Source organism: Drosophila elegans, unplaced genomic scaffold, assembly GCF_018152505.1.
Source record: "Drosophila elegans isolate 14027-0461.03 unplaced genomic scaffold, ASM1815250v1 contig_183, whole genome shotgun sequence".
Lineage (NCBI taxonomy): Eukaryota > Metazoa > Arthropoda > Insecta > Diptera > Drosophilidae > Drosophila > Drosophila elegans.
Window position 1 is genome coordinate 11817991 of NW_024545550.1, and position 27437 is coordinate 11845427.

Here is a 27437-nt window from a genome sequence, read left to right on the forward strand (position 1 = left end):
CATTTTTTTTCCGTTTTTGTAACAAGTTTTTCATGGGGGAATAAAAATTAAAACATTGTTTATTTGCATTATATGTGTTATAATCATTGGTTCTTATATATACATTTTATACCATTTATATATTCTTTTAGGTTCTTAACCAAAACCATAAACTTTTTATTTAATGATACATTCTGAAATCTGTAAAATTATAATATATATAATATATAATCTAATATTAATATAAAAAATAAATACATTTTAAAATTATTTCTTTGCTAATACAACGACTTAACAAAAATACTGAAAATACTGCCAATTGGAATTTTGGTATATTGCCTTGTATCGATAGCCTTAAGATATTCGATTGTTATGTTTTGCTCATCTCTAATCTGCACTATAATAAATAAATGCATTTTAACCAATTTTTAACTGTTTGCTAAAATGCCAAATAAAACCGAGGAAGTTGGCGATTTTCAGCTAACCAAGAGGCAAGGACGCCAGCGAAGGAAGCAGACAATCTGGACGCGCGAGAAGATTTCCAAGCTGATTGAACTGTACCGATCTTCGGATTGTTTGTGGAATCACTACTCTGATTTGTATAAAAACAAGGACTGTCGAACCAAGGCCATTGATTCCATATGCACGGGCCTCGGGATAACGAAAAACGACTATGGCAAGAAAATACACAACCTACGCAACCAATACAACTCGGAACTTAAGAAATTGGAGCGACGCCTTGAGGTATCGGGAAGTTCTTCGGCGGAAAAGACCTGTCGCTGGGAGCACTTCAAATCCCTGATGTTTCTACGCTCCGTTATTGAACCCCGACCAGGATATCAGCAGGGTCCTCAATGCAAGGTAATGGAGCATCCGAATATGTTAACCATCAGTCAGCTAATCTTCTTTCTCGTCTGTAGAAACTAATCACAAAGGTGGACTTTAGCTACGCCGAACAGGAAGTGTCAAAACAGAGTCAGTCTTCAATAGAAAACCTGGAATCATTGATCATGGAAAACGAAACAGAAGTCGTTGAGCAGCCAAAATTCAGCGAACCTATTCCAATGCCTACAGAACCTGCGCCATCCTTTAAATTATCTGCTCCAAGTCGCCTGGCAGAGACACCCACCATTTCAGCTCCTGTCCACATCCCACCAAGTGGTCGGGACCAATGGGATGCCTTTGGGGAACTAATCGCCAGTGAATTCCGAAACCTCAACTCTGAGATTTCACGCAAAAGGCTAAAGCGAAAAATAATGCAAGTTATGCTGGAAGTGGGGGAAGAAGATGATCTGGAGTACCCAAGTACAAACAGTTGATTTTTAAATAAAGTTAAGGCATTTGTTGTATATATTTTATAGAGTGGACACTTTTTAAATTTAAATGTTAAGTAAATTCAGCACACAGATCACTCAAAGAGCCAATTTATATGTACATTTTAAGCACTTTTCGATATAAAACAGATACACCTTGTTAAGCAATCAAAAAACCATTTCGTCTTTGCTATTAGTAATTATTTTGCGTATTTATTCGGTAGAGGGAGATACATTGAATCAGTGGGACCTAAGATTACGGAAACAACAATCCAGGAGTATGTCAATTGCTGTTGGAAATTCTTGAAGGACTGCGGCAAAGCACTAGTTTCAACAGATTATAGGCAGGTGTGAGATTTGTCAGAACTTGAAGTCCTTGATTGCCTGCGGCAGATCAGGCAGCTTAATGTCCTTGATCTGTTGTGGAATGTTCATACTCTTCACGGCGCTCACAGCTCGAGCAGGAGCAGCCGATATTCCCGCCTCCTGCTTGACGATCTTGTTCTGCTCCTCGATCCTGGCCATTATGTCGTTCATATTGGTCTGCAGCACCATTCCGCCCATTACCAATTCTGAAACAGGACCAAAATGACTCAAACTATTGGGTTTATGGTTGATATTTTCCAAACCTGACAGTATGTGGTGCACTGCATCGGCGTGGAATATCAAGTCCAGCTCACAGACATTCTCGAAACACTTGTCGAGGGTTTCCACAAAGACCTGTATCAAGTCCAGGATTCCCAATTCGCTTTCTGAGGAGTCCACGCAGAAAACAAAGTACAGCGTGGCATAATGCCGATAGATAAGCTTATAGTCCGATCCGCCAATTAAGCTAAGTATTAAAGGCGGTTTTTAGTATCCCGGGTATATGTTCATAAGTATTACTCACCTTCCGCCCTCCAGAAAGTTACAAACATTATCATCCCGCTTGGAAACCAGCTGAAAAGTCTCCTTGATTATTTGTTGTTGCAGGCTTTCATCCTACAGAGAAAGTTTTAGATTTTGGGGTTCCCGGTAATACACTCTAGCACTTACAAAATACTGATAGAATTTGGATAGCCTCGGCTTTCCATGGTTGTTAAAAACGAGTATAGCTTTTATCATCTTTATTTCTTTGATAAATAAGAAATGTTGTTTAAACTGCCAGCTGTTTTACTTTCTGACCAGGGCTGCAAAACCAATAATTGATATCGATATTTCGTTTAGGTTTTTTCTTAAAAACCAAGTTGCATTTATAAATAATTTAATTTAAATAAAACCAACCAAGGGGTGAATTTTTGTATTTATCTACAGTTTGAAAACTTTACCAAATTTCACTTTTAAAAGGTTAATGCTGTATTTACCATAATTGTCCATCTCTAATACCATCAACCTCGCGGTCCGAGTTTTGTTTATTTGTTATTTGTATGATAACATGAATATTTTAACTAAAGTAAACTATACTTGCAGGTATTATTGAATTTTCTTTGGAATTTCTTAGTGCTAAACTTGTATTTTCAGGGTAAGCTCAGTTTTGAACAAGGAAGTGAAGCAATATGGAAAACAGTTTATGTTTGATATGAAAGAAGATACATCTTGGAGTTCCGATGAGGTATTTGAGTCTGTTTAAAAAAAAAATATTACTTTAGAGTTAATGTTTTAAAATTTTCTAACGGTTTTTTCAGGGAACCCCCCAATGGATTACCCTGAGTTTGGATGAGCCGCAAAAAATTTCTGGCTTCTGTTTTCAATTTCAAGGAGGATTTGCTGGTCAGAAATCGGAAATAATCATGTACTCCTCCGATGGAGCCCAGTTTCATCAAGAACCCTTTTATCCTGAAGATATAAACTCTCCTCAGATCTTTCAAGTTAAAGATACAGTCCGGGAAAAAGCTTGTTCAAAGATTAAGTTTGTCTTCGAGTCCAGTACAGATCTGTTTGGTAGAATCATTGTTTACAATCTCCAGCTGTTAAGCTAGCCTTGCCTAAATACCAAAATATGTATATGTGTACAAACTCTCTTCTTATCAACTTGTATAAAAATGAACAATTATCTATACATCAAATAGCATTGAAACATTATTGGGTGGGTCACGGTTATCGAATTAGTTTTTTGTTGACTCACCCTGCCAATGCTAAAATTGAGTGGTATCAATTTCATTAATTTGTTTCGAACAAGGTAAGCCCTTTTAGGGATAACGTGAGCTTTTATATCTTATATTTATTTCCAGGAAAATGGAAATTCAATATATCTTTTCGAATTTAAATTTGGGTCAAGTTTCAAGGAGACTTCTGACGTGCTATTCCCTAATTAGAATGCCATTTGCAAGTCTCTGGACTTCGTTCGTGAAGCACGCAATTGCTTATTTAAGGTGACACTTCAAGTCTTATCACCCCTTGAGGCGTCACCAATCAGCTTTAGCCATTCCAATAAAAAATTACATCATTTATATTGCACCAAAACCATTGTTTATTTGTCCCAAACCACAAAGATAATTTTAGGCATAGCTTAATATTTCGAATGCTTCTGTTAGACGCCTTTCACAAGAGAATACTATGCTGCCACGGAGATCTCCAGCCTGGGGCAGTTGGGGATGCCACACTCGAGGTCGGGGGACGCATCCTGGTGCCAGCAGCTCTCCGAGTTGCAGAACATGCATCCGTTGGGCGAAAGCGGGACGTTGGTCGAGAGGTCCACCATTTCCCACACTTTCTTCAGATCGGTAACCAGGGCATTCATCATTTCGAAAGTGTGGAAGGGGGTGGGGGCCAGTCGGAGTTTCTCCTGGCCGCGGGCTACTGTCGGGTAGTTAATCGACTGCAGGTAGTGTCCGAATTGTTCGATTAGCACGTTTGAGATTTGACTGCTTTTTAGGGGGTCTCCGATTTTAATGGGAATGATGTGACTCGGGGTTTCTTCGACGGGAAAACCTAAAATGGAGAGTATAATGTATGTAGTCAGTAAACCGAAGGTAATATTGCAGATATATATAGACAGCACTCGTAATAAAACGAAAGTGCGAGAATAACCTTAAATTAAATGTTACATAAAGTCTAAAATTACATCTTACCTTCTCTTTTCAGCAAATTCTTCAGATAGGAGACGTTCCGCTGATGCATGTGGCGCAATTGACGACCCTCATCCGATGCCAGGATGTTGACAGCCTCCAGGGCGCCACACAGCACAGTGGGCGGCAGCGAGGTGGTGAAGATAAAGCCAGCCGCATAGGATCGGATCATGTCGATCAGGTTGTCGGACCCGGCTATGTAACCCCCAATGTTACCGAACGCCTTACCCAGGGTTCCCGATATGATGTCCATTTTGTGCAGCACTCCGTCCCGTTCGCCCACTCCGGCGCCATGGTCGCCGTACAATCCCACGGCGTGCACCTCGTCGATGAACGTGATGGCCCCGTGCTCGTGGGCCACGTCCAGCAGCTCCTCCAGCGGGCAGATGGCCCCCGTCATGGAATGTACCGTCTCGAATGCCACGATCTTGGGCGTGCTCTTGTCCGTCTGCGCCAGCAGCTGGTGCAAGTGGTCCACGTCGTTGTGTCGGAAGATGTGCTTGGGCACGCCGCTGTTCCGTATGCCCATGATCATGGAGGCGTGGTTGCCCGCATCCGAGAATATCTGGCAGCCTGGCAGGAGCTTGGCCAGCGTGAACAGCGTGGAGTCGTTGGCCACGAAGCACGAGGTGAACAGAAGGCCGGCCTCCTTCTGGTGGAGCTCGGCCAGCTTCCGCTCGAGGCGCTCGTGGTGGAGCGAGTTGCCTGAGATGTTCCTGGTGCCACCTGCCCCCGATCCATGCATATTGAGGGCCTCCTGAACGGCCCTCTTCACACTCGGATGGGCGGACATGCCCAGGTAGTCGTTGGAGCACCACACCGTGATGGGCTTTTCCGCCCGCTCCGAGTACTCCAGGGCGTGGGGGAAGAGCCCGTCGCCAGCCAGCCGATTGACCTTCTTGAAGACCCTGTACGAGTGGTCGCGTTTCTTCTTCATGATCTGCTCGTTGAAGAAGCGCTCGTAGGGAAAGGTCTCCGCGGCCGCCTTTCCAGGGTCAGCAGATGCTCTTACGGGCTTGGCGTTTACGTCAGTAGTCGTAGTAGCCCCCGTCGAGTAAGACCTTGTAACACTTGGGGCGGCGAGTGCGAGTGAAAGTTTCTTCTCGCCCGCAGCCAAGGTCTTGCCAGCCACGGGGCAGTGCATCCCGTAGGATTGGCACAGGGTCTCCGCGTAGTTGCGCACGAAGCTGGCGGTGAAGCGGTTCAGGAACGGACACTGCATGACGGGACGATTTTTCACTCTTCAAGACCAGACCTAAATCAGCGAACTTTGAAAGCGAAGTGAGAGGTGTTTCGTAAATTATGCAAGAAGTGTGATTGCGGAGGAGGTGCGAGTGTGACCAGAGCGGACGAAAATAAAGAGCCCTCACTTCATACCAGCTGACTTTTGGAAAAAATACTAAGCAACAGTTAGTTGCTGTTTCCAACGGTTTTCAAAGCTTTCCTTTGAGTGGAAATCCCATTTATTGGCATCAAAATTGCCACTTCTGAATTGTGGCTTAATTTTCCAAGAATCTGCATTTAAATGTTGACTTGTAATTTTGGGTCGATTTTTTTATATTTTAATGGTGTCCCATTTCTCTTTTTCACAAAAATAGCTTCGTTGAAAAATGACCTAAAACCAGCAGTTCTAATTGCATAACTTTTATCTCCGAAATCCGATTCCGAAAAGGCATACCTCTATAGGTTTGTGGTTTAGTTTTCCAAGAATCTGCGTTTAAATGTCGGCTTGTAATTTCGGGTCGATTTTTTGATATTTTAATGATGTAACCCCTTTCCATTTTTCCAACAAATAGCTTCGTTGAAATAGGACCTAAAACCAGCAGTTCTAATTGCATAACTTTTATCTCCGAAATCCGATTCCGAAAAGGCATACCTCTATAGGTTTGTGGCTTAGTTTTCTAAGAATCTGCGTTTAAATTTTGCTTTTAAAATTAATGGCGTTTTTCCTGTCGATTTAACAAAATTTACATTGTAAAAAAATGGCTTTGCAGAAAAGTGACCTAAATCTAGCCATTTCAAGGCCATAACTTTTCTTAAAGATATCTGATTTTAAAAAGGAATAGCTCTTTAGGTTTGAGGCTTAATTTTCCAAGAATCTGCATTTAAATGTCGGCTTGTAATTTCGGGTCGATTTTTTGATATTTTAATGATGTAACCCCTTTCTATTTTTCCCAAAAATAGCTTCGTTGAAATATGACCTAAAACCAGCAGTTCTTATTGCATAACTTTTCTCTCCGAAATCCGATTCCGAAAAGGCATACCTCTATCGGTTTGTGGCTTAGTTTTTTAAAAATCTGCGTTTAAATTTTGCTTTTAAAGTTAATGGCGTTTTTCCTGTCGATTTAACAAAATTTACATTGTAAAAAAATGGCTTTGCACAAAAGTGTCCTAAATCTAGCCATTTCAAGGCCATAACTTTTCTTAAAGATATCTGATTTTAAAAAGGAATAGCTCTTTAGGTTTGAGGCTTAATTTTCCAAGAATCTGCATTTAAATGTCGGCTTGTAATTTCGGGTCGATTTTTTGATATTTTAATGATGTAACCCCTTTCTATTTTTCCCAAAAATAGCTTCGTTGAAATATGACCTAAAACCAGCAGTTCTAATTGCATAACTTTTCTCTCCGAAATCCGATTCCAAAAAGGCATACCTCCATAGGTTTGTGGCTTAGTTTTCTAAGAATCTGCGTTTAAATTTTGCTTTTAAAATTAATGGCGTTTTTCCTGTCGATTTAACAAAATTTACATTGTAAAAAAATGGCTTTGCAGAAAAGTGACCTAAATCTAGCCATTTCAAGGCCATAACTTTTCTTAAAGATATCTGATTTTAAAAAGGAATAGCTCTTTAGGTTTGAGGCTTAATCCCAAAAATAGCTTCGTTGAAATATGACCTAAAACCAGCAGTTCTAATTGCATAACTTTTCTCTCCGAAATCCGATTCCAAAAAGGCATACCTCCATAGGTTTGTGGCTTAGTTTTCTAAGAATCTGCGTTTAAATTTTGCTTTTAAAATTAATGGCGTTTTTCCTGTCGATTTAACAAAATTTACATTGTAAAAAAATGGCTTTGCAGAAAAGTGACCTAAATCTAGCCATTTCAAGGCCATAACTTTTCTTAAAGATATCTGATTTTAAAAAGGAATAGCTCTTTAGGTTTGAGGCTTAATTTTCCAAGAATCTGCATTTAAATGTCGGCTTGTAATTTCGGGTCGATTTTTTGATATTTTAATGATGTAACCCCTTTCTATTTTTCCCAAAAATAGCTTCGTTGAAATATGACCTAAAACCAGCAGTTCTAATTGCATAACTTTTCTCTCCGAAATCCGATTCCAAAAAGGCATACCTCCATAGGTTTGTGGCTTAGTTTTCTAAGAATCTGCGTTTAAATTTTGCTTTTAAAGTTAATGGCGTTTTTCCTGTCGATTTAACAAAATTTACATTGTAAAAAAATGGCTTTGCACAAAAGTGTCCTAAATCTAGCCATTTCAAGGCCATAACTTTTCTTAAAGATATCTGATTTTAAAAAGGAATAGCTCTTTAGGTTTGAGGCTTAATTTTCCAAGAATCTGCATTTAAATGTCGGCTTGTAATTTCGGGTCGATTTTTTGATATTTTAATGATGTAACCCCTTTCTATTTTTCCCAAAAATAGCTTCGTTGAAATATGACCTAAAACCAGCAGTTCTAATTGCATAACTTTTCTCTCCGAAATCCGATTCCAAAAAGGCATACCTCCATAGGTTTGTGGCTTAGTTTTCTAAGAATCTGCGTTTAAATTTTGCTTTTAAAATTAATGGCGTTTTTCCTGTCGATTTAACAAAATTTACATTGTAAAAAAATGGCTTTGCAGAAAAGTGACCTAAATCTAGCCATTTCAAGGCCATAACTTTTCTTAAAGATATCTGATTTTAAAAAGGAATAGCTCTTTAGGTTTGAGGCTTAATTTTCCAAGAATCTGCATTTAAATGTCGGCTTGTAATTTCGGGTCGATTTTTTGATATTTTAATGATGTAACCCCTTTCTATTTTTCCCAAAAATAGCTTCGTTGAAATATGACCTAAAACCAGCAGTTCTAATTGCATAACTTTTCTCTCCGAAATCCGATTCCAAAAAGGCATACCTCCATAGGTTTGTGGCTTAGTTTTCTAAGAATCTGCGTTTAAATTTTGCTTTTAAAATTAATGGCGTTTTTCCTGTCGATTTAACAAAATTTACATTGTAAAAAAATGGCTTTGCAGAAAAATGACCTAAATCTAGCCATTTCAAGGCCATAACTTTTCTTAAAGATATCTGATTTTAAAAAGGAATAGCTCTTTAGGTTTGAGGCTTAATTTTCCAAGAATCTGCATTTAAATGTCGGCTTGTAATTTCGGGTCGATTTTTTGATATTTTAATGATGTAACCCCTTTCTATTTTTCCCAAAAATAGCTTCGTTGAAATATGACCTAAAACCAGCAGTTCTAATTGCATAACTTTTCTCTCCGAAATCCGATTCCAAAAAGGCATACCTCCATAGGTTTGTGGCTTAGTTTTCTAAGAATCTGCGTTTAAATTTTGCTTTTAAAATTAATGGCGTTTTTCCTGTCGATTTAACAAAATTTACATTGTAAAAAAATGGCTTTGCAGAAAAGTGACCTAAATCTAGCCATTTCAAGGCCATAACTTTTCTTAAAGATATCTGATTTTAAAAAGGAATAGCTCTTTAGGTTTGAGGCTTAATTTTCCAAGAATCTGCATTTAAATGTCGGCTTGTAATTTCGGGTCGATTTTTTGATATTTTAATGATGTAACCCCTTTCTATTTTTCCCAAAAATAGCTTCGTTGAAATATGACCTAAAACCAGCAGTTCTAATTGCATAACTTTTCTCTCCGAAATCCGATTCCAAAAAGGCATACCTCCATAGGTTTGTGGCTTAGTTTTCTAAGAATCTGCGTTTAAATTTTGCTTTTAAAATTAATGGCGTTTTTCCTGTCGATTTAACAAAATTTACATTGTAAAAAAATGGCTTTGCAGAAAAATGACCTAAATCTAGCCATTTCAAGGCCATAACTTTTCTTAAAGATATCTGATTTTAAAAAGGAATAGCTCTTTAGGTTTGAGGCTTAATTTTCCAAGAATCTGCATTTAAATGTCGGCTTGTAATTTCGGGTCGATTTTTTGATATTTTAATGATGTAACCCCTTTCTATTTTTCCCAAAAATAGCTTCGTTGAAATATGACCTAAAACCAGCAGTTCTAATTGCATAACTTTTCTCTCCGAAATCCGATTCCAAAAAGGCATACCTCCATAGGTTTGTGGCTTAGTTTTCTAAGAATCTGCGTTTAAATTTTGCTTTTAAAATTAATGGCGTTTTTCCTGTCGATTTAACAAAATTTACATTGTAAAAAAATGGCTTTGCAGAAAAGTGACCTAAATCTAGCCATTTCAAGGCCATAACTTTTCTTAAAGATATCTGATTTTAAAAAGGAATAGCTCTTTAGGTTTGAGGCTTAATTTTCCAAGAATCTGCATTTAAATGTCGGCTTGTAATTTCGGGTCGATTTTTTGATATTTTAATGATGTAACCCCTTTCTATTTTTCCCAAAAATAGCTTCGTTGAAATATGACCTAAAACCAGCAGTTCTAATTGCATAACTTTTCTCTCCGAAATCCGATTCCAAAAAGGCATACCTCCATAGGTTTGTGGCTTAGTTTTCTAAGAATCTGCGTTTAAATTTTGCTTTTAAAATTAATGGCGTTTTTCCTGTCGATTTAACAAAATTTACATTGTAAAAAAATGGCTTTGCAGAAAAGTGACCTAAATCTAGCCATTTCAAGGCCATAACTTTTCTTAAAGATATCTGATTTTAAAAAGGAATAGCTCTTTAGGTTTGAGGCTTAATTTTCCAAGAATCTGCATTTAAATGTCGGCTTGTAATTTCGGGTCGATTTTTTGATATTTTAATGATGTAACCCCTTTCTATTTTTCCCAAAAATAGCTTCGTTGAAATATGACCTAAAACCAGCAGTTCTAATTGCATAACTTTTCTCTCCGAAATCCGATTCCAAAAAGGCATACCTCCATAGGTTTGTGGCTTAGTTTTCTAAGAATCTGCGTTTAAATTTTGCTTTTAAAATTAATGGCGTTTTTCCTGTCGATTTAACAAAATTTACATTGTAAAAAAATGGCTTTGCAGAAAAGTGACCTAAATCTAGCCATTTCAAGGCCATAACTTTTCTTAAAGATATCTGATTTTAAAAAGGAATAGCTCTTTAGGTTTGAGGCTTAATTTTCCAAGAATCTGCATTTAAATGTCGGCTTGTAATTTCGGGTCGATTTTTTTGATATTTTAATGATGTAACCCCTTTCTATTTTTCCCAAAAATAGCTTCGTTGAAATATGACCTAAAACCAGCAGTTCTAATTGCATAACTTTTCTCTCCGAAATCCGATTCCGAAAAGTCATACCTCTATCGGTTTGTGGCTTAGTTTTTTAAAAATCTGCGTTTAAATTTTGCTTTTAAAGTTAATGGCGTTTTTCCTGTCGATTTAACAAAATTTACATTGTAAAAAAATGGCTTTGCACAAAAGTGTCCTAAATCTAGCCATTTCAAGGCCATAACTTTTCTTAAAGATATCTGATTTTAAAAAGGAATAGCTCTTTAGGTTTGAGGCTTAATTTTCCAAGAATCTGCATTTAAATGTCGGCTTGTAATTTCGGGTCGATTTTTTGATATTTTAATGATGTAACCCCTTTCTATTTTTCCCAAAAATAGCTTCGTTGAAATATGACCTAAAACCAGCAGTTCTAATTGCATAACTTTTCTCTCCGAAATCCGATTCCAAAAAGGCATACCTCCATAGGTTTGTGGCTTAGTTTTCTAAGAATCTGCGTTTAAATTTTGCTTTTAAAATTAATGGCGTTTTTCCTGTCGATTTAACAAAATTTACATTGTAAAAAAATGGCTTTGCAGAAAAGTGACCTAAATCTAGCCATTTCAAGGCCATAACTTTTCTTAAAGATATCTGATTTTAAAAAGGAATAGCTCTTTAGGTTTGAGGCTTAATTTTCCAAGAATCTGCATTTAAATGTCGGCTTGTAATTTCGGGTCGATTTTTTGATATTTTAATGATGTAACCCCTTTCTATTTTTCCCAAAAATAGCTTCGTTGAAATATGACCTAAAACCAGCAGTTCTAATTGCATAACTTTTCTCTCCGAAATCCGATTCCAAAAAGGCATACCTCCATAGGTTTGTGGCTTAGTTTTCTAAGAATCTGCGTTTAAATTTTGCTTTTAAAATTAATGGCGTTTTTCCTGTCGATTTAACAAAATTTACATTGTAAAAAAATGGCTTTGCAGAAAAGTGACCTAAATCTAGCCATTTCAAGGCCATAACTTTTCTTAAAGATATCTGATTTTAAAAAGGAATAGCTCTTTAGGTTTGAGGCTTAATTTTCCAAGAATCTGCATTTAAATGTCGGCTTGTAATTTCGGGTCGATTTTTTGATATTTTAATGATGTAACCCCTTTCTATTTTTCCCAAAAATAGCTTCGTTGAAATATGACCTAAAACCAGTAGTTCTAATTGCATAACTTTTCTCTCCGAAATCCGATTCCGAAAAGGCATACCTCTATCGGTTTGTGGCTTAGTTTTTTAAAAATCTGCGTTTAAATTTTGCTTTTAAAGTTAATGGCGTTTTTCCTGTCGATTTAACAAAATTTACATTGTAAAAAAATGGCTTTGCACAAAAGTGTCCTAAATCTAGCCATTTCAAGGCCATAACTTTTCTTAAAGATATCTGATTTTAAAAAGGAATAGCTCTTTAGGTTTGAGGCTTAATTTTCCAAGAATCTGCATTTAAATGTCGGCTTGTAATTTCGGGTCGATTTTTTGATATTTTAATGATGTAACCCCTTTCTATTTTTCCCAAAAATAGCTTCGTTGAAATATGACCTAAAACCAGCAGTTCTAATTGCATAACTTTTCTCTCCGAAATCCGATTCCAAAAAGGCATACCTCCATAGGTTTGTGGCTTAGTTTTCTAAGAATCTGCGTTTAAATTTTGCTTTTAAAATTAATGGCGTTTTTCCTGTCGATTTAACAAAATTTACATTGTAAAAAAATGGCTTTGCAGAAAAGTGACCTAAATCTAGCCATTTCAAGGCCATAACTTTTCTTAAAGATATCTGATTTTAAAAAGGAATAGCTCTTTAGGTTTGAGGCTTAATTTTCCAAGAATCTGCATTTAAATGTCGGCTTGTAATTTCGGGTCGATTTTTTGATATTTTAATGATGTAACCCCTTTCTATTTTTCCCAAAAATAGCTTCGTTGAAATATGACCTAAAACCAGCAGTTCTAATTGCATAACTTTTCTCTCCGAAATCCGATTCCAAAAAGGCATACCTCCATAGGTTTGTGGCTTAGTTTTCTAAGAATCTGCGTTTAAATTTTGCTTTTAAAATTAATGGCGTTTTTCCTGTCGATTTAACAAAATTTACATTGTAAAAAAATGGCTTTGCAGAAAAGTGACCTAAATCTAGCCATTTCAAGGCCATAACTTTTCTTAAAGATATCTGATTTTAAAAAGGAATAGCTCTTTAGGTTTGAGGCTTAATTTTCCAAGAATCTGCATTTAAATGTCGGCTTGTAATTTCGGGTCGATTTTTTGATATTTTAATGATGTAACCCCTTTCTATTTTTCCCAAAAATAGCTTCGTTGAAATATGACCTAAAACCAGTAGTTCTAATTGCATAACTTTTCTCTCCGAAATCCGATTCCGAAAAGGCATACCTCTATCGGTTTGTGGCTTAGTTTTTTAAAAATCTGCGTTTAAATTTTGCTTTTAAAGTTAATGGCGTTTTTCCTGTCGATTTAACAAAATTTACATTGTAAAAAAATGGCTTTGCAGAAAAGTGACCTAAATCTAGCCATTTCAAGGCCATAACTTTTCTTAAAGATATCTGATTTTAAAAAGGAATAGCTCTTTAGGTTTGAGGCTTAATTTTCCAAGAATCTGCATTTAAATGTCGGCTTGTAATTTCGGGTCGATTTTTTGATATTTTAATGATGTAACCCCTTTCTATTTTTCCCAAAAATAGCTTCGTTGAAATATGACCTAAAACCAGCAGTTCTAATTGCATAACTTTTCTCTCCGAAATCCGATTCCAAAAAGGCATACCTCCATAGGTTTGTGGCTTAGTTTTCTAAGAATCTGCGTTTAAATTTTGCTTTTAAAATTAATGGCGTTTTTCCTGTCGATTTAACAAAATTTACATTGTAAAAAAATGGCTTTGCAGAAAAGTGACCTAAATCTAGCCATTTCAAGGCCATAACTTTTCTTAAAGATATCTGATTTTAAAAAGGAATAGCTCTTTAGGTTTGAGGCTTAATTTTCCAAGAATCTGCATTTAAATGTCGGCTTGTAATTTCGGGTCGATTTTTTGATATTTTAATGATGTAACCCCTTTCTATTTTTCCCAAAAATAGCTTCGTTGAAATATGACCTAAAACCAGTAGTTCTAATTGCATAACTTTTCTCTCCGAAATCCGATTCCAAAAAGGCATACCTCCATAGGTTTGTGGCTTAGTTTTCTAAGAATCTGCGTTTAAATTTTGCTTTTAAAATTAATGGCGTTTTTCCAGTCGATTTAACAAAATTTACATTGTAAAAAAATGGCTTTGCAGAAAAGTGACCTAAATCTAGCCATTTCAAGGCCATAACTTTTCTTAAAGATATCTGATTTTAAAAAGGAATAGCTCTTTAGGTTTGAGGCTTAATTTTCCAAGAATCTGCATTTAAATGTCGGCTTGTAATTTCGGGTCGACTTTTTGATATTTTAATGATGTAACCCCTTTCTATTTTTCCCAAAAATAGCTTCGTTGAAATATGACCTAAAACCAGCAGTTCTAATTGCATAACTTTTCTCTCCGAAATCCGATTCCAAAAAGGCATACCTCCATAGGTTTGTGGCTTAGTTTTCTAAGAATCTGCGTTTAAATTTTGCTTTTAAAATTAATGGCGTTTTTCCTGTCGATTTAACAAAATTTACATTGTAAAAAAATGGCTTTGCAGAAAAATGACCTAAATCTAGCCATTTCAAGGCCATAACTTTTCTTAAAGATATCTGATTTTAAAAAGGAATAGCTCTTTAGGTTTGAGGCTTAATTTTCCAAGAATCTGCATTTAAATGTCGGCTTGTAATTTCGGGTCGATTTTTTGATATTTTAATGATGTAACCCCTTTCTATTTTTCCCAAAAATAGCTTCGTTGAAATATGACCTAAAACCAGCAGTTCTAATTGCATAACTTTTCTCTCCGAAATCCGATTCCAAAAAGGCATACCTCCATAGGTTTGTGGCTTAGTTTTTTAAAAATTTGCGTTTAAATTTTGCTTTTAAAGTTAAAAAGGCGTAGCTCTTAAGGTTTGAACTTTAATTTTCCAAGAATCTGCATTTATATGTTGGCTTGGAGTCGAGTTTTTGATATTTTATTGTTGTAGAATATGTTAATAATGTATGAAGTTTATACAAGCTTTAGTCCATTATTTGCTATATAAATTTTTTAAAATAACTCTAATTTATTTTGACAAACGTTTCATCGTCCAAAATTTCAAAATTGTCCTCCCGAAAATGGAGTAAGTTCTCATTGAAACACTTGCTGCTTTCGTTGTGTAACTTCGTCATAACAGCCTTGATGTTTTTTACGCCAGCAGTTTCCGCCAAGTCCGAGAAATAGTAAATCTTGAAAAGAACAAAACATTCTTTATGGAAGTTAAAAGTAAAGCAAATCTGATTTCAATCTTACTTGTTTGGGGCCCAGCATATGAGCATGTCGTTTCCTGTAGCCCTCTTCCCAAAGCTTGTCCATTTTTTCCTGGGTGTCCTTCAGCATCTCCTCTGTGGATGGAAGCTTATTGGATCCATTGTAGTAGCTCATGATGAACCGAGCCTGAAGGTCCATCATTTGTGCGGCACAAACGTAGAACGGCAATCCAATCAAGGCCATCGATGGGTTTCTTATGTTGATGCACTGCTTGTACAACTCCTGGACAAAGTTGTCCTCCACATAGATCCCAGAATTCACTGTCAGGAAAGGGAAGGCATACTTATATCCTGTGCAAAAGAAAATGGTGTCGAACTGCTCGTAGGATCCGTCCACAAAATAGGCCCCCTTTTCATCGAGCTCTCGAACGTCGGGTTTCTGTTGCACATTGTCAAAGAAAATGTTTTTCCCAATATCAGTCAAGTGGTGACTTATAGTTACACGTTTCGCCGATCGGGAGATAATATTAGATAGGTCCATGCCACTTGGTCCAGCTCCAATAACAAGAACCGTTTTACCTTGGTGCATAATTAAACATATTAGTATTATTTTATTGATGGCGTTTGTGCAACCACTTGTACAAAATACCTTCGAAAACTTCCCTACTTCTGAAATCGTGGCTGTGCAAGTAATCGCCCTTAAAGCGATTCAAATTGGGTATTTTACCATAGTTTGGGGTGTGGTAATGTCCGTTTGCCACCATAACCTTATCGAAGTAAAGGATGTCCACTTTGTTTGTAACTACATTTTTGAAAAGGACCTGCAAACGCTTCGGTTAGTGAATGATTATTCCGGCTGACCATTAAACTTACTTGCCACTTTGAATTCCTTTGCACAACTCGAATAACATAGGTGTTAAACTTTATATGCTTTTTCAGTTCAAAATGGTCGGCGTAATTGTTGAGGAAATCACAGATTTCGTCGGATCTCACATAGGAAACCGCATTCTGTCCGATTTCAAAGTCCGGAAAGCCCATGACTTCCTTTGGAAGATTAGTGCTAATTTCGAATACCTCCTGTAGTAATAAGTGTCCCAAGGGTTTTGGAATAATGACTAATGCCTACCGTAAATTTTTGTACATGCTGCTGTGAACATCGATGCCATTGACAACACCTGTTGCCTCATTGTACACCCAGGTTCCTCCAATTCGGTCAGATAGTTCGAATACAGTCGTCTGGAAGCCGTTCTCAATGGAGTGTCGGGCACAGCAAATACCTGCTGTTCCGGCCCCAATTATGCATACGCTTATCATATTACAGTTTTTCCAATTTATTATTATTAATTGCTTCTAGCTGCGATACGACGGAACCGCTATGTACACTCCGATTGCCTTAACAAAACTGAGGATCGCATCGTGATGTACTATATGGCTTCCTCACTTTGTATACCCTTAAACAAGTCGGGTACTTGGCCTTGTATGATAACTTTGAATTTTTACTAAATAGTGTAATTAAACATCAACTACGCTTTATTGTAAAGAGGGTTTTTCTAACTTATTTCTTTATTAATTTCTTTTAAATTGAAACTAATGAACTTATGACAGTTTATATCAGAGTATCTCGTACTCGCAAATCGTTCAGGTAAGCTACACTTTATTGTATAACTTAGTGTGAGTTAATTTAAATTGAAATTGAAGAACTTATAACAGTTAGGGCTTATTCAGGTCACTGTGCCACTTTTATTGTAATCGCACTGATAAGAATATAAAGCATAAGGCAATCTTTTTCACAGAGCTTTCGTATTTGCCTTGCATTTTTGTTTTTACAGACAGATCAAGCATCCACATGTATATTTATTTTATTGATATTTATTCTGCTGATAAGGGCACAAGCATAAAACAACATTCGCCACAGAGGCTGAAGTGCGCTCGTTTGGTTCTATAGTTCAAGGTATGGGTTAATATTGGTTGAAAGCCAAAGCAGTGGCTAAGTATGTCTGTAAATGAATATTTCTCTTGGCCCAGTCACTTTTTGACTTCGTCTTTTCCCACGCTAAACAACGAAACCAAATGTGAGAAAATTTGCATGGGTCAGGTAAATTTTGCTCGTACGTGCTTCAGTACTCAGTATTAAAGTATTCGTTAAGAACGTCTAACATGGGACTAGCGGCTTGTATATTCACCAAAGTTCTCCAGCTTGCAAGTATCTTTTCATGATCACAACCAAAGTTTTATTGGGTGAACCTATTTAGTGGAAAACTTTTGAGAACCTAATCGAGTTCAGTTTAATTTATTGATAGATTGCTACAGTGGCAGCGTTGATTGTTAAAAGATTGTCAGACAAACATTCGGAGAGGGTGTTTGTCGTAAACAAAAAACAATCCCGGGAATGGACACTCTTGAACAATATTTCTTGGTCAAAAGAGGGCGACGACTTCAGTACTCTCACTTTTCTGGGATACACCTTTATTTCAGCCGTTTTACTTCTCACAAGGTAATTACTTTGCAGTTGTGACTCATCTACAGCTAAAACTACTTTTTGTAAAAATATTTTAAATTTTTGTTATAGAATTATTGATACAACCTCGAACTATGGCACTGCCGAAATAATTCTGTTGACCTGTGGAGTTATATTTTTCACCATAGAGGGTAGGTGTTAGTGAATACAATTAAATTCAAAGTAACTGACAAAAAACTTTCTTTTCAAGGTCTACTGATATTTTTTACAGTGGAACAGTTACCCGAGGATCTTCTAATTTATGCCTATTCCCTGGGAACACTTTCTTTCATCTGCGCCGCTTTGTTTGCTCTGGACCTAATGCTGTTCAAAAACCTGTTAAAAGTTAAGAATTCAACAGTCCAAACAGATCAATTGAAGGATTCCTCAACAGTTGCCCTAAAAGTCTACAATTTGTCGCAAGAACCCAAGACAAACTGTTGCAACCAACGTCCCCAGACACAGATCATAAATGAAACGAATAGGAAATATTTACGAACAGATTTATAGATCCACTTAAAAAACATTCATATACATATCTGCATCGTTCATTACCTTTATTGCCGTTAGTTTTTGAATGTAGTGAAACAAAATATGCATTATAAGATCGTGCTGTTAAGACAACTAATTGGATTTTGTATGTTAATAAAGTTTTTGACATTAATTAACGCTAGAAGCGGCCTCAACTGATACACAAAAATCGAATGTATTAAGAATGCTAACAGTGTACACTATAAATACAATAATAAAAGGTTTGGGCTCAGAACAGTAAAAATGATACCCTCGTCCTCCGCGCATCTCCCTTGGCTCTTCGAGCCATCCCGTAATGTCACATGCTCCCCTCGCTGCTGCTCGTCGTTCCTTTGGAGTCGCACATTCCACCGGCCATGTTCTCGTTCGACCTCTCCGAGGTGAGTCCTCCAGTTATCCCAGTTAAATTTAGTTTGTACTGCAAGGGGGACATTTAAATAATTTAGTTAGTTGCTTATGAAACAACTTTATAGCTTATAGCTAGCAAGAATAAAATACAAAACATAAATAGCAATACGTTGGTTACAAATTAAGACAGACAGCATCTCTTTATAAGCAAAGAATATACAGATGTATTCTATAATCTTCTGTATAAAACAAAACGAAATTCTCTTTAAAACTACAATATCGAGCATTTCAAAATTATATACGATTCTACGATAGCTTTAAATATATTGTAAGGGAACAATGCGACTTCAATTATTATAATGGTAATTAAGTTGGTAAAGAAGCTGTTGCTCTTATGTTAAACAAGATGTGGTGCTTAAATATATTGTTGAGGAGTTCAATAGAATCCCAAAGAACAAAAACCAAATCGATTCTTCTCATCTCCTTGAAAATAAAAAATGTTATTAAAATCATATCTGTAATAATGCATGCTTTAATATCACAGTAAATTATAAACCTCATACACATTAAAATATTTGCAATATTAACTATATGAAATGGCCGCATATCTTGGCTTAGACCTATTTACCTTAGTTGCGCACTCAAAGCACTTTGATACTACTTTATTTATAACGTTCATAAGGTTTTTGGTTTCTCTGATGACATGATCGACCTTCACAAAAGTGGCAGCTTTACCAACCGTGTGGTCTTTGACTGTAAATTGCAGTGCTTGGACAAAAGTCGGCACTCTATCTAAAATGTTAAGGAGATCCTTTTTGTTGTCACTAGCGGGAACCTGTATGCACATATGGTTACATTTGTTACATATTACAAATACTTTTCTAAAGGAGAATAGAGATGTTACCTGGTATGAAAAGTGGCGGAGGACTTTGTAAAGTCGATTGGCTTCCTCCGCAAAATATTCGGCTTGAGTAAACAAATCCTGAGTTGTTCTTAGAGAACCGTTGCCCTTTGTAAACTGATACATTAGGAAAGCCATAGCTGACATGTTCTTGGCTCTCTTTAATATGTCGTTGTCGTCCGACAAGTCTTCACTCCATTTTGATTGATATGTGTTTAGATCTCCATTGTTTTTGCCTTCGAGGCCAGAATACTCAACCATTTCTCCATCTTCTGTTGCAGGTACACCGGATTTTGTTAGTTTATCTGTGCTTTCACATTTCTAAAAGAAGCAAGAACAGGTAGATAGGGACAGTGGACAATAGTGTTGTGAGAGTTTTTGGGGACATACCTCAGTTTCAGCTTCTCTGTCGTTCTTAGTCGTATTAATTGATACAAGTATCTTCTTGGCGATCATGGAAATCTCGTTCGTCAGCCACTTCCACATGTCCGAGAAGGACTCGAAGTTCTCGTTGGCCGCACTGCTGTTCGAGTACTTCCACAGGATCTTGGCCGCGATGAAGACCTGCGGTCCGTAGATCCGCAGATTGATGGCCAGGCACTTGGCCTGCACCTGCAGCCTCTCCGTGGGCGCTATGTGCTGCAGGAGCTTGCAGATGTCGAAGATGTGGTCGCAGCAGTCGTGGAACTTCGTGGAGCGTTGGTTTAGATTGTCGATGTCATAGTTCGTTGCCAGGACGTGGAACGATTTGACCAGCTTGGAGCAGATCTTCAGGGACTCGTTGAAGTCCTCGATTTGGCTGGACACGGAGATGACCAGCTGCTTGCACAGCTCCTCCAGACTGCTCAGCATGCCCAGCTCCGGGTCGCGACCCTTCAACTGGACCCCGGCACTCTCGTGCTGGTCCTTCATGATGGTGTTCAGATACAGGTCGAGCTCCAGCTTGCAGTTGTCGCAGTAGGACAGTATGTTCTTTCGATGGTTGTGACTTATGTACGGGGAGTCTGTGAAGTCGTGGGCCTTCTCGAATAGCTTCTCGAATGCCACCGACAGCTCCTCGCGCAGATCCATGCTCTCGGAACTGAGGTGCTTCCTGAAGTTGGTGTTGTTCACCATGCGTCCACCTCCGCCCGCCGATGTGGGGGCCAGGTTCTTTTCGGACTTCCAGAGATCGTCGTCCAAGAAATTAAAGTAAGCGTCGGAATTGTTATTCCCCTCGTTGTTGCTCTCGTAGTAGCTCATCTGGTACTTGTACCTCTTGATGAGGTTTACAATGCGCTTTATTGTCGTGTATATGCTCTCGTTCTCGTAGTTCGGATTGCTGGCCTGCTTGTCGAAGGGCATGTGCTTCGCCGAATCGAAGATGCTGTCCTTCACCACAAAGTGGATGAGGTCCATAGCCCTTCGTATCTGGCAAAAGACCGTGTCGCGGTTCTCCTTCACAATCACACAGTCGCTGTGGATCAGGCTGTTCTTCGAGGACGTTAGCAGTATGGCGATGGACTTCTCAAGGATCTGACGGGCCGAGTACATCTGGGCCCGCCGCCGCTCCTCCTTGAAGGAGTTCCGATGGTGACCGGTGAGGTAGGCCAGCTCGATCATCTCCGTGCCGAAGACGGAGAAGGCCCGCACGAATTCGGTGAAGTTCATCACCGACTCCAGTTTCTCCAGGCTCTCGGAGGCTCGCTTCTTGGCGGTCAGCAGTTTCTTCACAACGATAATGTCCACCAGCAGTAGGATCCGCGTAACAGAGGACAGTAGGGACCTGGCCGCCAGGCTGATGGCGCCATAGTCCTTTAGAGGCTCAATGTGGTGGCGAAGCTCCATGCCACCCAAAGGTGATACATCACATAGTCGTTCAATTGATTTTCCTGCCGAACATTGCATTTACATCAATAAATTTGGGTTAAATTAGTTAATTAGTTATAATATTCTCACCAGCATCTCTAGCTTCTTTGGCAGCCTCGTACATGTCTCCCTTGATGTCAATATTTTCCTCGGCAATTATCTCTCCAATCGTTATGAATCGTTCCACAGCGATGTTCAGTAGGTGTCCTATGTTCCCAAAAGTGGACATGATTTGCTCGTTATCCATATCACGAACTCGAAAGCGTTGATTCTGAAAGGGAAGCAGTATTGATCAAGTTTCATGGCCAATCAATAATCTCGGTGGAATAAAGGCGAGGCAACCAACCACAGTTGGTTCCGCAGTAGGTCCGATTGAAAGCGCCAACTCATTCCATAGCCGGTCGAAAACTTACGTTTACAGTTGATTGACTGATTCCGTACATTTTGAATACGTCAATTCGCAATAAAAAAAATTGATTATAGTTTCTTTAATATCCACAAAGCGTATTCTAGGCATGTAACATTTTTATTTACTTCCTATTGATTTTTCTCAATACTAAGGCTAGCAGAGTTGAATAGACAATAGAAACTAAATCAAGTATTTGGCACTCAATAATACCGTCACTGATTAATGCGTCATAGTACGAGGGTTTATAGGTTTAAGCTCAAATAATTTTTCAGCCAACAAAAGCTCCTTAGCTTAAATTAGTGTTATATGGCTAGGTGTCTGTAAACAACGTGTTTACTTGTAGACAAATATATGTCTATGCTCCCAGATTTGTGTGTGATTCGAGCTTGTAACAAATTGGTCTGCGCAGGATGTCTGCGCATAAAAACCATGTAGTACTGTACAATGCAACAGTTTCCCGTTACGAAGGGGTCGAAAATCGATTCAGCTGCTGGGATGCGATATTTATTGAGGTTCTACGAGGTAACTTTTCTTGATAGTTTTCAAATTTGTCTGTTTTTATTTTAAAGATTTTCAATTTGATCGAATTATTACAAAAAACATATAGCTTCGACAGAATCAAAAAAAGTAACGGTCATTTCAATTTGACAATTTTTGTTAACAGCAATAAATTATTTATTGTTAGATATTCGAAAAAGTTTTCAGTTGAATATGGCATAATAAACCTTTATTTGTGCAAAGGCTCAAAGTGTATAATCTTATAATAGAATATAAATAATTATTTTGAATCAAAAGTTTGAATACCCCTATCAATAGGAACAGGTACTTTGCCCACCGAACATAATAAAAAGTTACACAACACTGCCACCATATGATTTTTGCCGTATTTCATTTCCAAATGTTGTTACCTAAACACGAGCTCATCAAGTTCTTGGGAACCGCCAACGAAAAATAGCCTGATAACCTGGACCAACGTAACAATTGAATGGTTTAACATACAACCGACCTAGATTTGTGTGTCGAGGGCAATCAAGCAGCGGTGAAGGAAGTGTAGCACAAAGTCCTTGTAAAGATGATGCGAAATTTCGGGATGTTATCAATAAGAAGGAGCAGCTGGATGGCCCGCTGGTGCTCCAAGGAGCGGGCGTGGGCGTCCGCCATGCGGCTCAATGCACCCGCTCCTGCAGCGTGCCACCAAAAGCTGTTGAATTGCCATATAGCCGGTAGCCTCCAGCAAAGTCAGAGTCTCCACGAGAGCACCAACGCGGAAAGGAATCCCAGCAGCACCAAAGATAACGCGAGGAAGCCCGAGGACCTGGACCGAGCCTACGAGGTGCTGAGAACCACGCTGCCCAAGTTGTTCGTGGAGCCACTGGACTATTCCATATACAGCCCGGGACTCATCTTCCAGAACAACATCACGGGCAAGCACACGGTGGGCCTGTATCACTACGTCAAACAGATCGCCATTCTGCGGACAGTGGGGCACCTGAAGTACGCCTACGTGAAGTTCGAGGTCCTCAAGATCACAAAGCACCAGGACGACTATACGGTGAGGATTAGGTGGCGAGTGCGGGGCATTTCCGGCCTGAAGGTAATGTTCCAGTTCTGGAAGTACAAAATCTGGCAGCTGAAGGAAGTGCTGAAGGATCAGGAGGCCTGGTACGATGGGTACTCTGTCTGCTATCTGGGCGACGAAGGGCTGATTGTAAAGCACGTTGTTGACAAAGTGATGCCCGACGAGAATCGAGAGGCTGTTGAGAACACTTCTGCGTCGGCGCTGCCTCCGGGATCCTTGGCGGCGACCTCTTCCCAGAAGATCAACTGCCAATGAAGTCGTAGCTAGCTTTAAATGTTACTTATTTATTGTATTACTAAACGTAATAAAGAGAAATTGTGAAAATGTTTAGTAACTGCATTGAAGCTTTGTACAATATTCGATTTCAAACCGTCACTGCTTGAACGCGTACACGGATCCCTTTTTGATGTATTTGTACGGCCGCGAACGGCTCCGCTTGGCAAAGGCGCTTATGTAAGGCTTTTCCTTGTTGTACTCGACGGTGCTTTGCATGGAGCCCTCCGTTTCGAGGAATATATCGAAGCTATAGATGGTGCGGAAAAGTTGAGCATACAGTAGGCGTTCGTTGGCCTCCAACTGTTTGGGCTGCAGCGAGTTGGTCCAGAACTCCATCATCTAAAATATACAATTATTATTGTTTTTCTAGATTAGAGAGAGGTGTAACTATTAACCTTAATGGCCGAATTGTTTTGTGAGGTATGACAGCCGTTCCAGTGTACATTTAAAATCCAAAGAGGCATTTCCAGAGGATAACTACTTGGAATTCTGATAAAACACTCCATTTTGGCGGAGCCCCTGACGATAACAGCGCGATACGAGTTATATGTAACACCCTTGTCGTCTGATGAAACATTAAACACGTCTGAAATTTGCGAATGAAACTCTTCGTGTGTAATGGCAGTCCATTGGACAAGGCTGCACGAAAGGCCGGCAGGATAGATGTTTTCCTTGAGAGTGTACAAATCAATGTCCTTGTACGTCAGCCCGCGAATCTGCTGGCCCAATCGTAGCCACGAGTTCCAGCGTTTGGCAAGACGATCAATAATCTCCCGGGTGTTCTTGTTCAAGTTCAGTTCGTGATTGTACAGCATGGAACTGTTGACGGTTGGAATGGAGCACATGCTTTGCAGCCAACAGAAAGGTTTTCCAAAGTCTTTGGCCTTCAGATAGCGGATGCATTCGTCAGCTGTTAGATCAGAATTTCGAAGCTGAAATAAAGTGTTAAGCGCTTGTTAAGCAAACAAATTGAGTTTAAGTCTTACCTCGTACTCAATTCCAGGAATGGGTATTTCATTACCTAAGTCATTGGTGTACAAATGTCGCAGGAGGTAGTGAACAAAGTTGGTATCACTGTGTAGAGACAAGTTGTTTTGATAAATTTCATAATAATTTGATAAAGATTTACCCCAGGGTGTTGCCATTGCTGGAGGGGTTTAGTTGCCCCCAGACAGTGACGCACTTAATTAACTGGAAATAGCGAATTTGCAAAATAAGCTGATTCGATCCAGCTGCTCCAATCTATAAAGATAGCTTTTAAATTTTTACTGACGTATTGGAGGCATTATTGCTTACCGTCATGCGAATGTGCAATGGGTGAGGAGCCAGTGCGTCCTCCAAGCTGTTCTCCAAAGGCTTTTCCCGCGATGTAGTTTCCTTTTCATTCTGCTCGTGGTGCAATGTGGCATACTGCTTCTCCTTGAGCAACTCCTGCATTTGAGCCTCGCTTTCATAACCCACCACCTCGGCGGTGAAGGATTGGTCCTCGCTCGCCCGTTGCAGGGATTGCAGGTTGATGAACAAAATGTAGAGGGGCTTCGGCAGATACTTGACCACGGCGCTCAGCTTCCACTCCACGTCGAGGGACAGCTGGAGGGCATCGTGCAGCGGCTTCGTGGCGCCGAGCAGGGTGCGCAGGGCAGGTGCGAAGGAGATGTACCTCTGGGCGTGGCTGAGGTTGTCCTGCAGCAGTTCCTGCTTGGAGGTGAGCAGGGCGCTGTACTGCTTGTCGAGATCCTTCCGCAGTCGCAGCTCGCAATCCAGGCGGTGCAGGTGCTGCTTGTGGCTGGACAAGTCCTCCTTCTCGTTGGCCATGTTTGGCAACTTGTCGGCGTACTCAGCCTCCGAGAGAAGCTCCAGACTGGTGTCCCGACTCTTAAACTTCTGGCAGCGCACGATCTCCTTCTTCAAGTGGCTCACTTCGTACAGAAGATTCTGCAGCTGGAGGCGGCTCAGGTCGACCTTGCACTTCTCCAGGTGCAGTTTATCCCGTCCAGCCTTGATATTGTGCTTGACCTCGCGATTTGCGTGCTTCAGAGCCACAAACATTAAGGTGGCCGCCTTGCGTCCTTCGTCAGATGACTGCCCCTGCAAATGGTTTAGCTGTGAAATACGCTTTATGCAATGTTCAAAATAAACATTTTACCTTGCTCTTCGCCTCCATTATTCCCTCGATGGCCTTTTGCAGCTGGTCAAACTGCGTATTTAATATTGTTTCCATTTTAATCGGCAAAATTGTTTATATGAAGCCGCAAATAATATGTTGAGAATAAAAAGTGTGACCAGTCTGGTAAAGCTACATAATATCAATATTCTTTAGGTATATTTAAAAATCATCTTAGTATTTTTTCTTTGACCACCAGCTGCTGTTACACCTGCAAGCGGCTTTGTAAATAAAGTTAAAATTAATTAAAAATAACTCTTTAAATATTTGTTTTAAGCAAGCAAGGCTCGTAAGTTAATTAACACCATGCTGCGAATGATCCAGAAAAGAACTAGTCTCATAAAGTTGCTGGTGCCCGGTCCCCGGTTTCATCAAACTATTGCGCAAACAGCGATAAAGGTGATTATCAATGATTATTTTTAAACTGTATTATTTTGTTTACAAAAGATTATCTATTATTACCTATTAATATCTTTTAGGAAATACCAGCAATAAAACCCATAAGTATTCCGAAGAACGACAAAATCGTGGGAAGATGGTTTCTGGGAGTCAGCGGCATGGTTTTTGTGGCAGTTGGCTTAGGTAGAGTTTTACTTTTTAGAATATTAATAGTTTTTAACTAAAGTTTGCTATATTTAGGCGGCGTAACCAGACTAACAGAGTCCGGACTCTCCATGGTAACCTGGAAGCTGACGGGTGAACGGATGCCCAGAACCCAGGAGGAGTGGGAGCAGGAGTTCGCTCTGTATCAGCAATATCCGGAGTACAAGCTGTGGGTAGCTCCCTAAATCCCCATCAATCCAATTACTAAGAACCCATCTAACTCCTTAGGAAAAATGTGAACATGACAGTCGATGAATTCAAGTTCATATTCATGATGGAGTACATGCACAGGATGTGGGGTCGTGCCATTGGCGGATTCTTCCTTCTGCCGGCCATTTACTTCTGGAGGAAGGGATACTTCTGTGCCAAGACCAAGAAGAGCGTCTTGCTGCTGGGCACGCTGATTGGTCTGCAGGGTCTGATGGGCTGGTACATGGTTAAGTCCGGCCTGGAGGACCGCTTCCAGGATCCGAACGATGTGCCTCGGGTCTCCCAATACAGACTGGCCTCCCATCTGGCAGCCGCCTTCGTCCTGTACTCACTCTCCCTGTCGAGGGCCTTGGCCATGCTGGTCCCCACCAACACATTCGTGATTCAGGCCAGGAATGCATTTAATATCAAAGGCCTGTCGCATCTCACAAAGGCCATGGTTCTGTTGACAGCCATTTCCGGGGCTTTTGTGGCCGGACTGGACGCCGGATTGGTGTACAACTCGTTCCCAAAGATGGGAGACAGTTGGATACCCGACGACATGTGGCAGTTTGAGCCGATACAGAGGAACATAACCGAGAATCCGACGACGGTGCAGTTCAACCACCGCATTCTGGGCATCAGCACGGTGACCCTGACCACAGCCCTGTGGCTGGTGACCAGGCGGATGCAGCTGCCCAAGCGGGCGAACTGGGCCATCAATGCCGTGGTGGCCATGGCCTGGACGCAGGCCACCCTTGGGGTAACCACCCTGCTGAACTACGTGCCCGTACCTCTGGCGACAGCCCATCAATCCGGATCGCTGATTCTCCTGAGTTTCGCCTTGTGGTTATCGCACGAAGTTCGACTGCTGAAGTATCTGCCGAAGTGAGGGGCACAATAAATACTCGTTTGTGGAAACTAAATGCTTATTTATTTAATTAAATGCTCCGTCCTCCATTTTAAGAACTGATTGTTACAATCTAAATGCCTCGCACTGTTAATA

General features: G+C 39.6%; 10 protein-coding genes across 11 annotated transcripts; 5 read left to right on the forward strand and 5 right to left on the reverse strand.

Moving 5' to 3' along the window:
• Window positions 1-370: 370 nt before the first annotated feature.
• Window positions 371-1431, forward strand: LOC108144170. Its single transcript, XM_017268830.2, has 2 exons — window positions 371-840; window positions 900-1431. Exons 1-2 carry the CDS (start codon window positions 424-426, stop codon window positions 1296-1298), a joined length of 816 nt encoding a protein of 271 aa, XP_017124319.1. The 5' UTR covers window positions 371-423; the 3' UTR covers window positions 1299-1431.
• Window positions 1432-1478: 47 nt separating this feature from the next.
• LOC108144171 (AP-3 complex subunit sigma-2) lies at window positions 1479-2466 on the reverse strand. Its single transcript, XM_017268831.2, has 4 exons — window positions 2328-2466; window positions 2182-2273; window positions 1922-2124; window positions 1479-1864 (listed from the first exon to the last, which is right to left on the reverse strand). Exons 1-4 carry the CDS (start codon window positions 2394-2396, stop codon window positions 1653-1655), a joined length of 576 nt encoding a protein of 191 aa, XP_017124320.1. The 5' UTR covers window positions 2397-2466; the 3' UTR covers window positions 1479-1652.
• Window positions 2467-2632: 166 nt separating this feature from the next.
• On the forward strand, window positions 2633-3337 carry LOC108144812 (nuclear receptor 2C2-associated protein). The gene is made up of 3 exons (XM_017269941.1): window positions 2633-2741; window positions 2793-2883; window positions 2957-3337. Exons 1-3 carry the CDS (start codon window positions 2707-2709, stop codon window positions 3248-3250), a joined length of 420 nt encoding a protein of 139 aa, XP_017125430.1. The 5' UTR covers window positions 2633-2706; the 3' UTR covers window positions 3251-3337.
• A 380-nt stretch (window positions 3338-3717) lies between these two features.
• Window positions 3718-5669, reverse strand: LOC108144811 (5-aminolevulinate synthase, erythroid-specific, mitochondrial). Its single transcript, XM_017269940.2, has 2 exons — window positions 4343-5669; window positions 3718-4202 (listed from the first exon to the last, which is right to left on the reverse strand). Exons 1-2 carry the CDS (start codon window positions 5559-5561, stop codon window positions 3826-3828), a joined length of 1596 nt encoding a protein of 531 aa, XP_017125429.1. The 5' UTR covers window positions 5562-5669; the 3' UTR covers window positions 3718-3825.
• A 9127-nt stretch (window positions 5670-14796) lies between these two features.
• LOC108144196 (senecionine N-oxygenase) lies at window positions 14797-16484 on the reverse strand. Its single transcript, XM_017268865.2, has 5 exons — window positions 16213-16484; window positions 15960-16146; window positions 15736-15907; window positions 15130-15665; window positions 14797-15065 (listed from the first exon to the last, which is right to left on the reverse strand). Exons 1-5 carry the CDS (start codon window positions 16398-16400, stop codon window positions 14898-14900), a joined length of 1251 nt encoding a protein of 416 aa, XP_017124354.1. The 5' UTR covers window positions 16401-16484; the 3' UTR covers window positions 14797-14897.
• A 633-nt stretch (window positions 16485-17117) lies between these two features.
• On the forward strand, window positions 17118-18093 carry LOC108144157. The gene is made up of 4 exons (XM_041707632.1): window positions 17118-17181; window positions 17387-17580; window positions 17656-17735; window positions 17795-18093. Exons 1-4 carry the CDS (start codon window positions 17173-17175, stop codon window positions 18091-18093), a joined length of 582 nt encoding a protein of 193 aa, XP_041563566.1. The 5' UTR covers window positions 17118-17172.
• A 22-nt stretch (window positions 18094-18115) lies between these two features.
• On the reverse strand, window positions 18116-22007 carry LOC108144849 (alpha-catulin). The gene is made up of 6 exons (XM_017269992.1): window positions 21625-22007; window positions 21302-21482; window positions 19754-21234; window positions 19367-19684; window positions 19091-19297; window positions 18116-18532 (listed from the first exon to the last, which is right to left on the reverse strand). Exons 1-6 carry the CDS (start codon window positions 21652-21654, stop codon window positions 18413-18415), a joined length of 2337 nt encoding a protein of 778 aa, XP_017125481.1. The 5' UTR covers window positions 21655-22007; the 3' UTR covers window positions 18116-18412.
• Window positions 22008-22492: 485 nt separating this feature from the next.
• Window positions 22493-23529, forward strand: LOC108144819 (uncharacterized protein C6orf136 homolog). The gene has a single exon (XM_017269950.2). The coding sequence runs from the start codon at window positions 22693-22695 to the stop codon at window positions 23452-23454; it is 762 nt and encodes a 253-aa protein (XP_017125439.1). The 5' UTR covers window positions 22493-22692; the 3' UTR covers window positions 23455-23529.
• LOC108144818 (THO complex subunit 5) lies at window positions 23491-25754 on the reverse strand. The gene is made up of 6 exons (XM_017269949.2): window positions 25622-25754; window positions 24772-25563; window positions 24605-24717; window positions 24462-24549; window positions 23871-24407; window positions 23491-23814 (listed from the first exon to the last, which is right to left on the reverse strand). Exons 1-6 carry the CDS (start codon window positions 25694-25696, stop codon window positions 23572-23574), a joined length of 1848 nt encoding a protein of 615 aa, XP_017125438.1. The 5' UTR covers window positions 25697-25754; the 3' UTR covers window positions 23491-23571.
• A 79-nt stretch (window positions 25755-25833) lies between these two features.
• On the forward strand, window positions 25834-27357 carry LOC108144747 (cytochrome c oxidase assembly protein COX15 homolog). 2 transcript variants are annotated; one of them, XM_017269850.2, is made up of 5 exons: window positions 25846-25864; window positions 25917-26038; window positions 26119-26221; window positions 26279-26411; window positions 26471-27357. In XM_017269850.2, the coding sequence occupies exons 2-5, from the start codon at window positions 25946-25948 to the stop codon at window positions 27321-27323; spliced, it is 1182 nt and encodes a 393-aa protein (XP_017125339.1). In that variant the 5' UTR covers window positions 25846-25864; window positions 25917-25945; the 3' UTR covers window positions 27324-27357. The 2 variants fall into 2 exon arrangements, with proteins under 2 accessions (XP_017125338.1, XP_017125339.1); XM_017269849.1 differs by having other exon boundaries at window positions 25834-26038.
• The last annotated feature ends 80 nt before the right edge of the window (window positions 27358-27437 follow it).

Coding starts and splice junctions, on each gene's coding strand:
- LOC108144170 (XM_017268830.2), top strand. CDS start 424: ATGCCAAATAAAACCGAGGAAGTTGGCGATTTTCAGCTAACCAAGAGG. Junction 841..899: donor AGCAGGGTCCTCAATGCAAG/GTAATGGAGCAT, acceptor TCTCGTCTGTAG/AAACTAATCACAAAGGTGGA.
- LOC108144171 (XM_017268831.2), bottom strand. CDS start 2,396: ATGATAAAAGCTATACTCGTTTTTAACAACCATGGAAAGCCGAGGCTA. Junction 2,274..2,327: donor CCAAATTCTATCAGTATTTT/GTAAGTGCTAGA, acceptor CTTTCTCTGTAG/GATGAAAGCCTGCAACAACA. Junction 1,865..1,921: donor AGTGCACCACATACTGTCAG/GTTTGGAAAATA, acceptor GTCCTGTTTCAG/AATTGGTAATGGGCGGAATG.
- LOC108144812 (XM_017269941.1), top strand. CDS start 2,707: ATGAATATTTTAACTAAAGTAAACTATACTTGCAG. Junction 2,742..2,792: donor AAAGTAAACTATACTTGCAG/GTATTATTGAAT, acceptor TTGTATTTTCAG/GGTAAGCTCAGTTTTGAACA. Junction 2,884..2,956: donor CATCTTGGAGTTCCGATGAG/GTATTTGAGTCT, acceptor CGGTTTTTTCAG/GGAACCCCCCAATGGATTAC.
- LOC108144811 (XM_017269940.2), bottom strand. CDS start 5,561: ATGCAGTGTCCGTTCCTGAACCGCTTCACCGCCAGCTTCGTGCGCAAC. Junction 4,203..4,342: donor GAATTTGCTGAAAAGAGAAG/GTAAGATGTAAT, acceptor TCTCCATTTTAG/GTTTTCCCGTCGAAGAAACC.
- LOC108144196 (XM_017268865.2), bottom strand. CDS start 16,400: ATGATAAGCGTATGCATAATTGGGGCCGGAACAGCAGGTATTTGCTGT. Junction 15,908..15,959: donor AAAGGAATTCAAAGTGGCAA/GTAAGTTTAATG, acceptor AAGCGTTTGCAG/GTCCTTTTCAAAAATGTAGT. Junction 15,666..15,735: donor AAGTAGGGAAGTTTTCGAAG/GTATTTTGTACA, acceptor TTATGCACCAAG/GTAAAACGGTTCTTGTTATT.
- LOC108144157 (XM_041707632.1), top strand. Junction 17,581..17,655: donor GCCGTTTTACTTCTCACAAG/GTAATTACTTTG, acceptor TTTTTGTTATAG/AATTATTGATACAACCTCGA. Junction 17,736..17,794: donor TATATTTTTCACCATAGAGG/GTAGGTGTTAGT, acceptor TTTCTTTTCAAG/GTCTACTGATATTTTTTACA.
- LOC108144849 (XM_017269992.1), bottom strand. CDS start 21,654: ATGTACGGAATCAGTCAATCAACTGTAAAC. Junction 21,235..21,301: donor CAAAGAAGCTAGAGATGCTG/GTGAGAATATTA, acceptor AATGTTCGGCAG/GAAAATCAATTGAACGACTA. Junction 18,533..19,090: donor GCTTTGAGTGCGCAACTAAG/GTAAATAGGTCT, acceptor TCCCCCTTGCAG/TACAAACTAAATTTAACTGG.
- LOC108144819 (XM_017269950.2), top strand. CDS start 22,693: ATGATGCGAAATTTCGGGATGTTATCAATAAGAAGGAGCAGCTGGATG.
- LOC108144818 (XM_017269949.2), bottom strand. CDS start 25,696: ATGGAAACAATATTAAATACGCAGTTTGACCAGCTGCAAAAGGCCATC. Junction 25,564..25,621: donor TAATGGAGGCGAAGAGCAAG/GTAAAATGTTTA, acceptor AACCATTTGCAG/GGGCAGTCATCTGACGAAGG. Junction 24,408..24,461: donor TTCCTGGAATTGAGTACGAG/GTAAGACTTAAA, acceptor ACTTTATTTCAG/CTTCGAAATTCTGATCTAAC.
- LOC108144747 (XM_017269849.1), top strand. CDS start 25,946: ATGCTGCGAATGATCCAGAAAAGAACTAGTCTCATAAAGTTGCTGGTG. Junction 26,039..26,118: donor TTGCGCAAACAGCGATAAAG/GTGATTATCAAT, acceptor AATATCTTTTAG/GAAATACCAGCAATAAAACC. Junction 26,412..26,470: donor CAATATCCGGAGTACAAGCT/GTGGGTAGCTCC, acceptor CTAACTCCTTAG/GAAAAATGTGAACATGACAG.